At 43.7% G+C, this 13,072-nt stretch overlaps 1 protein-coding gene across 2 annotated transcripts in view; it reads left to right on the top strand.

The window, feature by feature from the left end:
• Positions 1-13,072, top strand: part of mdga2a (MAM domain containing glycosylphosphatidylinositol anchor 2a) — a 769,467-nt gene that overhangs the window by 513,897 nt on the left and 242,498 nt on the right. For both annotated transcript variants that reach the window (XM_080202474.1, XM_080202475.1), the window contains exon 9: positions 6,288-6,557. In XM_080202474.1, coding sequence (XP_080058600.1) covers positions 6,288-6,557 — 270 coding nt within the window. The remainder of the gene's footprint in view (positions 1-6,287; positions 6,558-13,072) is intronic.

The following is a 13,072-nucleotide window of genomic DNA, read 5'->3' as shown; positions in this document are numbered from 1 at the left end:
ACGAAGCAGAATTTCAGGATTGAAATGAGGGCTTTGCACCCATTTCAGGGCTGGTTTGTTAAAGCAACCTTTCTCCAAATGCATGTCAGCTCCAAATCGTTTTTTTTAGGAGCCACCATAATCCATTGAGCAATTATTATCATAGAATCATCATCGAATTCCTACAGTGCAGAATGAGGCCATTCGGCCCATTGAGTCTACACTGACAATGATCCCACCCTATCCCCATACCCTTACGTATTTTTCCTATTGATCTCCCTGGCACTAAGGGACAATTGTGCGTGACAAATCGTGGCCAACCATTGGAACACAACAAAAGAAGAGGGAGGTAATTCTTGTCTCAAAATGGATCCAGGATAAGCAGGTGTTCTTATTTCACAACAATATTGCTGATCCAAGTCCACCCCTCCATGATGGCTTCCCCTTTCTCCAGGATTTACCTGAGCACTCCGACCCATTCCTGAGCCTGCCAAAATCCATTAGCTATTGACTGGTGAGCAACATCAATTGACACTTGTAGTTTGTTGATCAAAAATTTATCAGGTACAAGGACCAATATCAGAGAGCCCTCTATACCTACTGAACATGGGCTACAGCGATCCAAGAAGGCAGCTCACCACCACCTTCTCAAGGGCAACTAGGGATGGGCAATAAATGCTGGCCAGCCAGTGACACCCTTGTCCTATGAATGAATAATAAAAAATAAAGCATTTTGAGATGTCCTGATTTTTTTGGAAGGCATGATATAAACACAAATCCTTTTTCATCTTTATAATCTGCTTCAGGCCATTTTATTATGAAGCATATCACATAAGTGTCAATTGTTTTGTTGTCAGTCTCCTCACAGCTGACAGAAGAGAGAATTGCAAAGCTATTAGCATGACTGACTTCAAATCTAGCTCTCAGACGAAAGAAAACAAATCCATGTAGTTATGTCATGTGGAGAGTAGAGCAGCTGGGGTTGCTGTCAGAGCAGAGTAAGTTAAGCAGAGATTTACTTTAAAGTTTGAAGTTTATTTATTAGCGTCACAAGCACGCTTACATTAACACTGCAATGAAGTTCCTGTGAAAATCCCCCAGTCACCACACTCGGGCACACTGAGGGAGAATTTAGCACGGCCAGTGTGCCTAACCAGCACGTCTTTCGGACTGTGGAGGGAACCGGAGCACCTGGAGGAAACCCACGCAGACTCCTATGAGGAGAATGTGCAGACTCCGCACAGACAGTGACCCAAGCTGGGAATGGAACGCACGTCCTTAGCACTGTGAGGCAGCAGTGCTAACCACTGTGCCACCATGCTGTCCCCAGCGTTTTAATGAAGATATTCAAAATTATGAGGTGATTTGGTAGAGTCAATGATGTCACGATTCCAGTTGGTGTTAATACTGGACAAGTCAGATCACAGAGTGATAGGTCCTTTTTCTTTGGCAACCATGGAGCTTAGTTACTGAACAAATATACTAGGGTCTGTTGGTGAACTTTTATTTATGAAAACAAGAAAAGTGATCAATATCCTCCCAGATTAAAAGATCTCAAGGAGGCAATTCAAATTCCCACTATTCCTTCACCCAGTTTGTTTATATCATGCCTGGGATGTGGGCTTCAGTGGCTGGGCCTGCATTTCCCTTGAAAGGCCATTTAAGAGTCAATTATAATATTGTTCATCTGTGAGCCAGATCAGGTAAGAATGTCAGTTTTCCTCTTCTAGCAGTAAACGTGATGGGTGTTGAGACTTTTAGCTCCAGATTGCATTCTCCATTAAATCCAAAATTCACCATTTGCCAGTGGTGGGATTTGAACCTGGGCCCCAACTGTGGGGTCTCTGGATTTCTAGTCAGGTGGCAATACCACTGTGCCATCAGCCTCCCCAGAAGTTAGATCTTTGTAGGCACAAAAACCAGTGAAGAGTTACCACATTTTTCCTTTCTGAACACACTGGGTGAAAGATTTGGGAGGAAGTAAGGAGAAAGCTCTTTACACGTCAAGTTATTTTCTTGAGTGCAATACCTGAATGAGTAATGGAAATAGATTAAATCATAACTCTCAAAAGAGAATTGAATTTATTCTTGAAAAGAAGAAACCTGCGGTGCTAATTAGACAGAACAGGGGAAGAAAGTAACTCAATCACTTTTAAAGTGTTGGCAGACTCAATGGACAGTATTTACCAGAGGCAAAAAAAATCTTGCACACTGCTGAGGAGCTGGCAAGAGCCCAGCATTACCTCCTGGGTAGGCCTGCCACATTAACTGCCAATCAAGCAGTAAACAGGGCAGGAGTAGGCCTACATTAGAATCATATAGCATGGGAGCAGAAGTCCCGCCTACTGAGAGCTGCTATCTCATCAGATACCATCAGTTCTTCCTTGCTTAATAATGCCGCTGGGAGGGCAGTGGCTGGGGCTGGCAATGTACCCACTGGAGATCTGGGTTCATCAAGATGCCAAGGTACAGGCGAGTGATGGAGGAAGGGTGGTCATAGGTTGGAATTATGGGGGAGAGTGGGTTACCATGAGGGAACGGGTTAGCTCTTTGTGTACCCCTCTTTTCCAGATGCTGGGTCCCTCAATCACACACAATGTGTCTGAACAAGGGGCTCCCACACTTCTTGCCCCAGAAGACCACAAGTAGCCCTGTCACTGAACCAATATCAGCAGCAGTTGGATGAAACCCTGAAGTGACATTGGTTGCCAGTTAAAGGTGTCAGTTGGTGGCAGGGCAGGAAGGCTCTCCATCAGCCTTCCTTCCATAGGCTTAAATAAGGAAGAGGCAGGAAGATGGCCAGGTCTCCATACTCTCATTACCAATGGGTTGAGGTATGGAGATATCCTGTCTGTTGGGAACTAGCAAAAATACTTAATAAAATATTCAGAAAGGGAGAATTAAAATGTTCTGGGCTGCTTGCCTCTTTCAATATTTGAATGAAGAGACTCCAGTTCTTCACAAGTTGTGGCTCATTCGTCTGATAGCTTTCGGTAAATATAAGTTATATTGATGTTACTGCTGTTAAGGAATAGAAATTTTCTGGGTACTATTAAAGAAACGCCTCCTCAAAGTTAGTTTCAGATTGAGAAAAATATCAGACAGTATAGTCGGAACTCTACCACCTCGCCCACCATAGAATCGGAGCAGGCGAGGGTCCAACAACAGAAATCTCCATTGACCTCAGGCAGGGATTCCCAGTTTCACCCGCCCTATGTTGATGTGGAGAAATTGAATACCAATTCCCATGAAAGAGCCTTCAACGATCAACTACAAGCAAAGCTCAATTGGGGCATCATGGTCGGCACAGGCTTGGTGGGGCGAAGGGCCTGTTCTTGTGCTGTAATTTTCTTTGTGTAGCATTTCTGGGAGTGCGCAACTGTTCATCTCTGCCATAATGGGCAAGATCCTCCAGTCTCCCAGCTGCACGTTTCCCACCAGCGGGAGGTGGCGCGTTGTTTGCTGACTGCGGGATTCTCTGGTCCCGTCACTGTCGATGGGAATTCCCATTGATGGCGCCCAACGGGAATCCCGCGGGCAGGGAGGCACTAGCAGTGAGATTGGTGAATCCTGCCGGAATTCTGGCCCAGATGTTTCACGTTAATGCCATTATCGTTAATGTTTGACCATTTTATTTTGATACCAAAAAGAATTATCAGAAATCGTATTGTCTGTCTGTGGGAGCAGGTAGTTTTCAAAATTGAATTGAAGAAATATAAACAAATGACTTATTGTGTTTGCGCCTATCAATAATCTGACTACCTTGAAATGCTTGTGACCTTTACCTTCGACACAAAGTCACTTAACTGTTTACACACATATATTCAATACAGCTTTTTATTTCAAAAGAACACTGCAGTCAGCATCAATTGTGAATTATTTACACTGCTGAAGGGAAAGATTAATTTCAATGACATGACTGCAATTTATTATTTATTCTTCTATTATGTGCCATAACAGAACAATAATATATTAATAATGTTTTACAACAGATTTATGTTTGTAATAATATTAATTTTAAAATCTTGAAGTCACTTAGTGCAATTCACTCTATCCTGTTGAAGAGCTGATAGCAAGTGTTTGTTCACTGGGATTGTTAAAGATTCAGGCAACAATGTCCTCTGTGCTGGAATGGTTGGTGTGCTTTGCAGTGAAGTTTTAGATTGAAATCCCCTCTTTCATGCTTTTGATTTGTTTTCAAAGCCTGCACAAAAAGAAAATAGGCTGAATCAAGGCTCAGTTTTTATTAGAGGAATCAAAATTGACCCACAACGTACTGGATCAGATGTGATCCATTTTTCAGTTATAACAAATGACCATTTACAACAAAGTATGGGCGGCATGGTGGCACAGTGGTTACCATTGCTCCTTCACAACGCCAAGGACCCGGGTTCAATTCCTTGGGTCACTGTCTGTGTGGAGTCTGCAAGTTCTCCCCTTGTCTGTGTGGGTTTCCTCCGGGTGCTCCATTTTCCTCCCACACTCCAAAGAGTCAGGTTGATTGGCCATGCTAAATTGACCCTAGTGATAGGGGGAATTAGCAGGGTAGATGTGTGGGTTTATGGGAATAGGGTCTGGATGGGATTGTGGTCCATGCACCAATGGGCAAATGGCCTCCTTCTGCACTGTAGGGATTCTATGAAAATCTGTTTGCCAATGTGACTAAGTTGCTGACAGCCTCATCTCTGAATCAGAAGATTGTGAGTTCAAGCGTGACCCCAGGACTGGAGTACAAAATCTTGTCTGAAGGAGTGCTGCATTGTCAGAGGCACTGTTGTTCCAGTGAGACATTAAACTGAGGCCCACTTGTCCACTTGGGTAAGGCAAAGGATGCCCTAGACTATTTTAACAAAGAGCAGAGACTTCTCCTGATGTTTGGACAGCATTTCCCCTTTCATCACCATAACCAAAAACAGATGATCTGGTCATCGTTTGGTGTTTTGAGACTTGGTTTGGGTTACAATGCAGGCAGCTAAATTTTCATTGAGCTCAAGCTTATGTTGGATGGGAGGCCAACCAGGAGAGAATTAGTAAAGTCTGGAAGTAATCATGGCAAAGGACTATTCTCTTTGAAGGAAAGGAATTTGAAATGAGATTTGACAGAGGTATTCAAAAACAGGAGGGGCTTTGCACAGAGTAGATGCAGAAAAAAATGTTCTTGTTGGGAAAACCGTAAATAAGAGGGCTTTAAGCTAAACAAAGAGGGGTGTGTGTTGGGCGGGAGGTGGGGTGTTGGTGGAGGGGACAAGCTTGGGTAGGTGTAGCAGAAAATCAGGATGTAGATTCAAGGCAGGAGACCATGATTATAATAATGATATGGGAAATGAGGATCGTCAAATATGAATGACTGAAAAATAAACAGCGAGGGACCTTAAATTAAATAGGATGTACACTGGGGGCGGGAGGTGGGGGGGAGATGCTAGCATAGTGTTAATCTCACTGGACTTGTAATCCAGAGGCCCAGGCTATTTCTCGGATCCCTGGTGCTGTGAGACAGCAGTGCTAACCACTGTGCCACCGGTCATGGGAAGGTTAGGTGAAGCACCATTTTCGAGAAGCTGATGTTGATCAGTGCAAATTTCCTAAGAAGCTAAAAACATGGCAATTTGCATTTCTTGCGGTATCTCTGCCTCAACACAACTTCCTGGCCAATTTACACAGTAATGGCAGCATTGCTTGTCCAGATGCCATGATTACTTTCAGCGAATTCTGGCCTGATAGCTCAGTGGTGCAGTGGTTAGCACTGCTGTCTCACAGCGCCAGGAATATAGGTTCAATTCTCAGGTTGGGTCACCACTGTCTGTGTGGAGTCTGAACATTTTCCTCATATCTGCGTGGGTTTTCTCCAGGTGCTCTAGTTTCTTCCCACAGTCTGAAAGATGTGCTGGTTAGGTGCATTGGTGCATGAGGTCATAAATTCTCTCTCAGTGTATCCGAACAGGCACTGGAGTGTGGAGACTAGGGGATTTTCACAGTAACTTCATTGCAGTGTTAATGTAAGCCTACTTGTGGCAATAATAAATCATAATTTTAAAAAAATCTCTAAGATATATTGAGATGTTACTGAAAGGTGTGAGAAGATGCTACAAAACTGTTTCTTTGTTTTCAAGCTCATTGCTTGATCAACTAAATTTACTTTGCAAATCTTAATTGTAGTTAATAGGCTCCATTAATTCCTTCACTGCTTTTGGAAATGAAAAACGTAAACGATGCCAAGTTTTTGTGCCAATCTTTTGTTTAGCATTAAGAAAATTTATCAGGAAATGAACACTGATGTTGATGTTGGTATGTTTTTTTCCATTTTGCAGACCCACCGAGTGTGGAGCCTACATTTCTGGAGATTCGTCAGGGTCAAGGCAGGAGCATTACCATGACATGCAGAGTGTTGAAAGCTTACCCAACCCGTGTGCTAACCTTTGAGTGGAAGCTGGGCAATAAGATTTTACTGACGGGACGATTTGAGTCACAGGATTACACGCAGATCAGAGTGGACAATCTTTCCAAGGACAGCTATGGAGTTTACAACTGCAGCATAATAAATGAGGCTGGTGCTGGCACATGTAGTTTCCTTGTGACAGGTACCCATTCCAAGTGTCATTAATATGATATTTTTTATATTGTGAACTGCATTATGTTCCTCTACTGACTTGATTTAGCAGTGCAAAATTTACTCTTTTCCTGTTTTTGTCTGAACCACCTGATAGAATAATTCTGTAGTTTATTTACCACAGTGACCTCAGCCTTCAGTTAAAAAGGGCTGGATGTTATGTCCCCATGCCAGTCAGTTTGAAGGCAAAGCAAGTGGGGAAGGGTAAAATCTGCCAGATTGGTGGTGAGCGACACAGTGGTTAGCCCTGCTGCCTTAGAGCGTCAGGGACCCTGGTTCGATTCTGGTCTTGGGTCACTGGCTGTGTGAAGTTTGCACGTACTCCCCTTGTCTGTGTGGGTTTCCTCCAGGTGCTCTGGTTTTCTCCCACAGTCCAAAGGTGTGTGGGTTCGGATGATTGGCCATGCTAAATTGCCCCTTAGTGTCAGGGGGGGCTAAGAGGGTAAATATGTGGGGTTACGGGGATAGGACCTGGGTGGGATTGCTGTTAGTGCAGGCTCGATGGACCAAATGGCCTCCTTCTGCACTGGAGATTCTATGGACAGAATTCTCCCACCCTGCCTGCCACTGCAATCGCAGTGGGCGGGTTGCGGAGGCCCATTGATATTCAGGTGGGAATTTCTGGCTTTTAGATCAGTGCAGCCGGAGAATTCTACCCAATGTTTCTATGACCTTCCCACCACCTACCTACCATCCCTTACCTGTCTGAATATTTCGGGGGGGGGAGGTGGGAGGGAGCGAGGGCGAGGGTGGGGGGTGCGTGGTGAGCATTGGATAGCCCATCTGCCCTTGGACGTATTGAAGCCTTTAAGTGGCCAACTAATGGCCACTTGAGGCCATCACCTTGCTGATGCCAATATTTTACCTGCTGTGGACAGATTGGAAGCCAGGCTGGTGTTGAACAAGGCACAGAGGGAACCTCCTTTGCGAGCGTCCTGACCCATTGAAGGAACCCAGCTCTGGTCATTTCCTCCTCTCCCCCATTCAGAACTTACCTCCTCGCCTCATTAACTCAATCCCCCCAACTCGTTCCTCCCTTAACACCCTTGCTGGGGCACCCAATTTCAGACTTACCTGGGCTCCTCAGTACAATGGGACTGGCAGCTGTCCCAGCGGTTGCCAAAGCGTCCATTGTTCATCAATCCAGTTGAGTGGCAGCTCTCTAAGGCATGACTTCCTTCTGAGACAATGATGGAAGCCTCACCTTAAAGCAGCTAACACCATTCCCCATGTTAACTTGCTCCAGAGCTCCCCATCAACAGTTTAGCCAAGTAGCAGAGATGTTCCAGCCGCATCCAAGACTGGAAATTCCCACCTGAGCTCAATCGCCAAATTTTCTATCATAGAGTCATAGAGATTTACAGCTGGGAAAGAGGCCCTTCGGCCCAACTTGTCCATGCCACCCTTTCTTTTTAAGCCCCTAAATTAATCCCAATTGCTCACATTTGGTCCATATCCCACCATACCCTTCTTACCCATGTAACTGTCTAAATGCTTTTTAAGAGACAAAATTGTACCCACCTCTACTACCATCTCTGGCAGCTTGTTCCAGATACTCACCACCCTCTCTGTGAAAAAAATTGCCCCTCTGGACACTTTTGTGTCTCTCCCCTCTCACCTTAAACGTATGCCCTCTAGTTTTAGACTCCCCAACTTTGGAAAAAGATATTGACTATCTACCTTATCTATGCCCCTCATTACTTTATAGACCTCTGCAAGATCACCCCTCAGCCTCCTACGCTCCAGAGAAAAAAGTTCCAGTCTATCCAACCTCTCCTTATAACTCAAATCATCTAGTCCAGGTCGTATACTACTAAATCTTCTCTGCACTCTTTCTAGTTTATTAATACCCTTTCTATAATAGGATGACCAGAACTGCACACAGTATTTCAAGTGTGGCCTTACCAATGTCTTGTACAACTTCAACAAGATGCCCCAACTCCTATATTCAGTGTTCTGACCAATGAAACCAAGCATGCCGAATCCTTCTTCACCACTCTGTCCACCTGTGACACTACTTTCAAGGAGCTATGAACATGTAATTCTAGATCTCTTTGTTCTGTAACTCTCCCCAGTGCCCTCCCATTAACTGAGTAAGTCCTGCCCTGCTTCACTCTACCAAAATGCATTACCTTGCATTTATCTAAATTAAACTCCATCTGCCATTCGTCAGCCCACTGGCACAATTGGTCAAGATCCCGTTGCAATTGGAGATAACTTTCTTCACTGTCCACTATGGCACCAATCTTGGTGTCATTTGCAAACTTACTAACCATGCCTCCTATATTCTTATCCAAATCATGAATATAAATGACAAATAACAGTGGACCAGCACTGATCCCCAAGGCACACCACTGGTCACAGGCCTCCAGTTTGAAAAACAATCCTCTACAATTACCCTCTGGCTCCTCTCAATGTATCCATTTAGATACCTCATCTTGGATCCATGAGATTTAACCTTATGCAACATCCTATCATATGGTATCTTGTCAAAGGCCTTGCTAGTGTCCGTGTAAAGTCCCGCCCATTACAGTGCTCGTGGCAGGTGAGATGAGAAATCTTTCACCTTTCTAATCTACTTCCAACCTTCTCCTCTTTTGTAAAGTTCAATTTGTTTGTATCCTGCACCAGTGTAAGATTACTTGCAGTTCAGAACCTTTTAGAGGAATGACCCTGAGATTTCTATATTTCATTGGGGATACATTTTGGTCTGGTTCCCTGTAAAATCCAGCCATCCTGTCGTTCCATCTCAGCTTCTAACTACCATTCACAAGGTTTCCATTTTACTGCCATCATCATACATAACAGCAGCGGATTAAAAGTATTTTGCAGCTGTCTGCAGATTGAATCACAAATCTGAAATTAAATAAACTGAATTAATAACCATCATTAAAAACAATTATTATTAGAACGTCTCGCGTATAATAACAGATGGTGGAGGATTAATAAGGCAGATAGTCTATGTTGAGAAGACATTTATGAACCTTTTTCAAGGTTCATGATTAACGTGCATTAGGATTTTTGGTCTGTTTGTTTCAATCAGCAAAATGATTTGAGAACAAGTTATTTTTGAACATTTTTGTTCACTTGAAAAAGCAAAAGCCAAAGACTGCAGACTTTGAAAATATGTATTGAAGCCAGACGAACCTCTTTTTGGAACATCAGAGTTCACAGTCTATTTCAATTTGGGTCAATTATTCCATCCCAGGCCCATTAGACCAAATTAACCAGTATTCATTCCGAGGACAGGAAGAGAGATTATCCTCATACCTACAATTCGAAAAACAATAGGGTGATGAGGGGAAATGGCAGCTTTTTTTTTAAGAGCATAAGAGCATTAGAACTAGGAGCAGGAGTCAGCCGTCTGACTCCTTGAGCCTACTCCGCCATTCAATAAGATCATGGCTGATCTTTTTGTGGACTCAGCTCCGCTAAACATAACCTTTAATTCCTCTACTTTTTAAAAATGTATCTATCCTTGCCTTAAAAACATTGAATGAAGTAGCCTCAACTGCTTCACTGGGCAGGTAATTCCACAGATTCACAACCCTTTGTGTGAAGATGTTCCTCCTCAACTCAGTCCTAAATCTACTCCCCCTTATTTTGAGGCCATACCCTCTAGGTCTAGTTTCACCTGCTAGTGGAAACAACTTCCCTGCTTCTATCTTGTCTATTCCCTTCATAATCTTAATAAGATCTCCCCTCGTTCTTCTGAATTCCAGTGCGTATAGTCCCAGTCTACTCAGTCTTTCCTCATAAGCCAACTCTCTCAACTCCGGAATCAACTTGGTGAGTCTCTTCTGCACCCCGTCCAGTGCCAATTTATCATTTGTCAAGTAAGGAGAGCAAAACTGTACACAGTATTCTCGGTGTGACCTCACCAGCACCTTAGACAGCTGCAACATATCCTCCCTGATTTTAAACTCCATCCCTTTAGCAATAAAGGACAAAATTTCTTTTGCCTTCTTAATTACCTGCATCTGCAAACAAACTTTTTGTGATTCATGGACAAGTCCACTTGAAAATCCCTGATAGAGAAAGAGTCAAAAGGACTGATTACGTGGATGGGATTTTCCAACCGGGCTCACTCCAAAACCGGAAATTCCCGCTCGAAGTCAATGGGCCTTTGCATTGATGAAGCTCTGATGAAGGGTCATCTAGACTTGAACCGTTGGCTCCAATTTCTCTCCACAGAGGCTGTCAGATCTGCTGAGATTTTCCAGCATTTTTCTGGTTTTGTTGTGTAGGGTCCACAACAAAATTTTCCAGTCCCGTCCCGTCTTATGGCGGGTGCGACAGGAAAATTCTGCACTATCGCTGGAATTCCACCAGCCCACTCATTATGGAATCAGAGCAGGCCAAGGGCGGATAACAGTAATGTCCTCGGGCTGGAATTCTGGTCTTGCTTGAGCGAGGTCGTAAAACCCCGCCCTATGTGTGAGGACTTTTGGGGTTATCTGTCTGGTAGCTAGATCCAGGAAAGAAACGTGATCTAATGATAGAGAACCTCATCCAGTCAAGGTTAGAACTGATTAGCATCAGAGGACTGACCAGGAAAAGTTAATTAAACCGTATTAAGAGGGGCAGTGCTGCAGACTTATTATTTTTCTTGCTCTGGTGAAATTGTTAGTTGAATCAAGTTGATATTTGATGATGTCTCTGAGCAGTATATTAACTTTCAATCTACAAAATAAAGTAGCTTAATGATTCCTATCCGGCCTTAACTAGAAGTATCTCATTAAGTGTTTCAGCCTAACTTTAGGAAGATTAGAAACGTTCAAATAAGTTTATATGCGTGGGTTTCCTCTGGGTGCCCCCACTTCCAAAAATGTGGATTGGCAAGCTAAATTGCCGCTTAGTGTCATAGGGTTAGCTATGGTAAATGGATTAGTGGGGACAGGGCCTGGGATTGTGGTCAGTGTAGACTCGATGGGCCGAATGGCCTCGTTCTGCACCGTAGGGTTCTATGATTCTATGATATGAAAGACACATTTGTAGATTTGATTGTTGCACTCCTGAGCTGCTGTTTCCCCTCACCATCATATCATTTCAGAATTGCAGGTATGAAGAAAATCTCTTTTCCTGTCCTCAGAATGAATACTGGCTAATTTGTTTTAATGGGCCTGGGATGGAATGATTGACCCATACTGAAATAGACTGCAAACACTGATGTTGCAAAAAGAAACAGTTTTATGATATAATTCACAACAAAGATTGAGGAAGAAAGATGCTACAAGCTGGATAAGCCATCAAAAGGCCAACTAAGGAAGTGAAGGATGGCATCAAAATTGAACAAAAAGGGCACTGTGGGGCAAGGAGACACTTAACTGGGGGCAGTTAAAGCAAATATAATTGCAATAGAGGACAGTATAGTTGAGGGATGGATATTGTTCTCTGCAGCCAAGAATCAAGTACCAAAGGCAATGTTGCCTATCCAATGCCAGGGTTATGGACATCTACTTAGGGATGGTAAAGAACCTGGAGCTGGAGGGAAAGTTCTTAAACCCACAAGGAAATAATGACATTGGTAGATTTGAGAGTTTTGGGCTGTGGGATTTGGCCATTTGTGAGGTTAAATTTTAAAAAAGACTGACCACAAAGATGGTAATCTCTTGGTCAACAACTGGGCCACGAGCAAATTGACAAGATTAGAGAGGAAATGCATGGCTGAAAGACTGCTGTGAAAGAAATGGGCACTGGCGCCAGTCCCTGTGTGGTATGGTCTTCATCAGAATCACACTGGGACCCATGTATTGACAGAATGGTGGCACAGCACTATTGCTTCATAGCGCCAGGAACCCGGGTTCAGTTCTGGCCTCGGGTCACTGTCTGTGTGGATTTTGCACATTCTCCCTGTGTCTGTGTGGGTTTCCTCTGGGTGCTCCAGGTTCCACCCACAGTCCAAAGATCAGTGTGATAGGTTGATTGGCCATGTTAAGTTAACCCTAGTCAGGGGGACTAGCAGGGTAAATATGTGGGGCTACATGAATAGGGCCTGGGTGGGATTGTGATTGGTGCAGATTCGATGGGCCGAATGACCTCCTTCTTCACTGTAGGGATTCTATGATTCGATGACTCATATAACTAGGGCTGTGGAAAAGGCATTAAACTACAGAGTGGGAGGAGGCTTCACATGAGTTAAAGAGAAAGGACAAGGAAATAGTTGCAGGGTAACGGTGTGGGCTATGATAACCAGATGTGACAAGAAAGGACAGAACATGCAAAAACATGAGATGGTAACAGCAGACAAAGTCAGGGCAGGGAAAAAATGGTAAAATGTCAGAATTAAAGGCTCTTTATCAGAATGCATACAGCATTTGTAACAAAATAGATAAATTCAGAGCACAAGTCGAAATAAGTGAGTCTAATCATAACAGAGACATGGTTGCAAAGTAAGCACAGCTGGTTCCTGAAAGTTCAAGGGTACCTGACATTTTGAAAGGGTAGGAAGAAAGGAACAGGAGGTGCGGCAGTTCACTTAGTAAA

Source organism: Carcharhinus amblyrhynchos, chromosome 14, assembly GCF_965287045.1.
Source record: "Carcharhinus amblyrhynchos chromosome 14, sCarAmb.v2.hapA, whole genome shotgun sequence".
Classification (NCBI taxonomy): Eukaryota; Metazoa; Chordata; class Chondrichthyes; order Carcharhiniformes; family Carcharhinidae; genus Carcharhinus; species Carcharhinus amblyrhynchos.
Note: the sequence above shows the minus strand (reverse complement) of the source record. Positions and strands in the feature narration are given on the sequence as shown.